The sequence below is a fragment of the Histoplasma capsulatum genome, genomic scaffold, assembly GCF_000149585.1.
Source record: "Histoplasma capsulatum NAm1 scaffold_73 genomic scaffold, whole genome shotgun sequence".
NCBI classification, from domain to species: Eukaryota; Fungi; Ascomycota; class Eurotiomycetes; order Onygenales; family Ajellomycetaceae; genus Histoplasma; species Histoplasma mississippiense.
In genome coordinates this window covers 4,455-5,790 of record NW_001813920.1, presented here as the reverse complement: position 1 = coordinate 5,790, position 1,336 = coordinate 4,455, and the positions used below count along the sequence as shown (strand labels likewise).

Genomic DNA, 1,336 nt, shown 5'->3' with positions numbered 1-1,336 from the left:
CCCCTCTCAACCAAGAGAGATGTCTATACCACCACCCAGTTCGGAGAATCCCCGGCATCGCGTATCATCTCTCTGTGACCTGGCACATCACACCCCGAATTCGCATCCCACCCCTGCCCGTGACGTACAAGATGATATCTCTGATACGCCGACCGAACTGCCTCCCCTTGGGAGAGGCGCCATAGGGGCTGATTCGTCGTCGCCAAGCATAGCTAGCTCGGATGGTAGCTTAGAAGATTTCTTCAGGCTCCCGGATCTCCAGAACAACATCCCCATTGACCCAGCGATCCTTGCCGACGACGCGCCTTGGGACATTAGTGACCTTCACCAGCCTGTCCAGCAAGGCGATGATCTTGCCAACCCAAAGGCCATTTATCGCTATCCTGTACCTCCCCTGTCTATGTCCTGTGACAACCCCAACCATCACCGAGGATCCGGAGAGAGGCCTGACGGCTGGAGTAGAAATTCTCAAGCAGTTGATGATACTCACGTTCTGGATCATCGGCATATTCACCCTGCCCGTTGCGGCACTGACGTTGATGTTCCTTGCTCCTACAGCACGAGTGACGACTTCCTCAGCGACGAACAGTTCAGGAGGCGCAAGCGAGGGCCACAGCAACCAGAAGAACCGGCCGCAAAGCGGCTTCACGTTGCCTCCGCATCGTCTATGGAAGATTCCTCCACAGCCCTTCGCTCCCATTTCCTGTCGCTGCCGCTCGACGAGCGTCTGCAGTTCCTTTCTTGGCTGTTTGAAGGTGCTTTGGCGAGTTGCATGTACGACTCAACACCGGCAATATGGGTGGGAGACGAGAGTGTGCGGTCAGCCGGTCGCTCGACTCCTCGCAAGGTCGGAAAATCTCAGCGTGAGCGCGGCGAGGGGAGGAAGGGCCACAGAGACAAGCTGTGGCGATGGCTCCCCGAGGATGACGCACGGCTCCTGAGCATGATGGAGGAGCGCCGACCCTGGCCGGAGATAGAGAGTTGTTTTCCAGAAAGAACGGAATCGGCGCTGCGCCAGCGGGTGTCTACGCTTCGGAAACAAGAGAGGGGAATACGTACAGCCGAACCCGCCGGTGTCCCAGCAGCATCTGCCAGCCCCGAAAGGTGAGGCATAATGCTAATCCGTGCTAATCCGTGTACGTGAAAGTGATATCGTGATCAGCCACGAGTTGGCCTCTCCTAGCCGTTCATTAACGGTCCTTGGTAGGCAGGCTCGCCACAAGTAAATAACCGGAGAAGCCGAGCCACCTGTCCACCGCACTGTCATGCGTTCCCCTTTTCTACTGTACGCAGTCCGCAGCCACGGCCGAATGATACTACCCTCTTGCCCCCCGCG

General features: G+C 57.5%; 1 protein-coding gene across 1 annotated transcript; it reads left to right on the top strand.

Moving 5' to 3' along the window:
- Positions 1-19: 19 nt before the first annotated feature.
- On the top strand, positions 20-1,226 carry HCAG_09193 (predicted protein; the record flags this gene model as incomplete). Its single annotated transcript, XM_001535823.1, has 2 exons — positions 20-1,104; positions 1,208-1,226. 2 exons carry the CDS (start codon positions 20-22, stop codon positions 1,224-1,226), a joined length of 1,104 nt encoding a protein of 367 aa, XP_001535873.1.
- Positions 1,227-1,336: the final 110 nt, after the last annotated feature.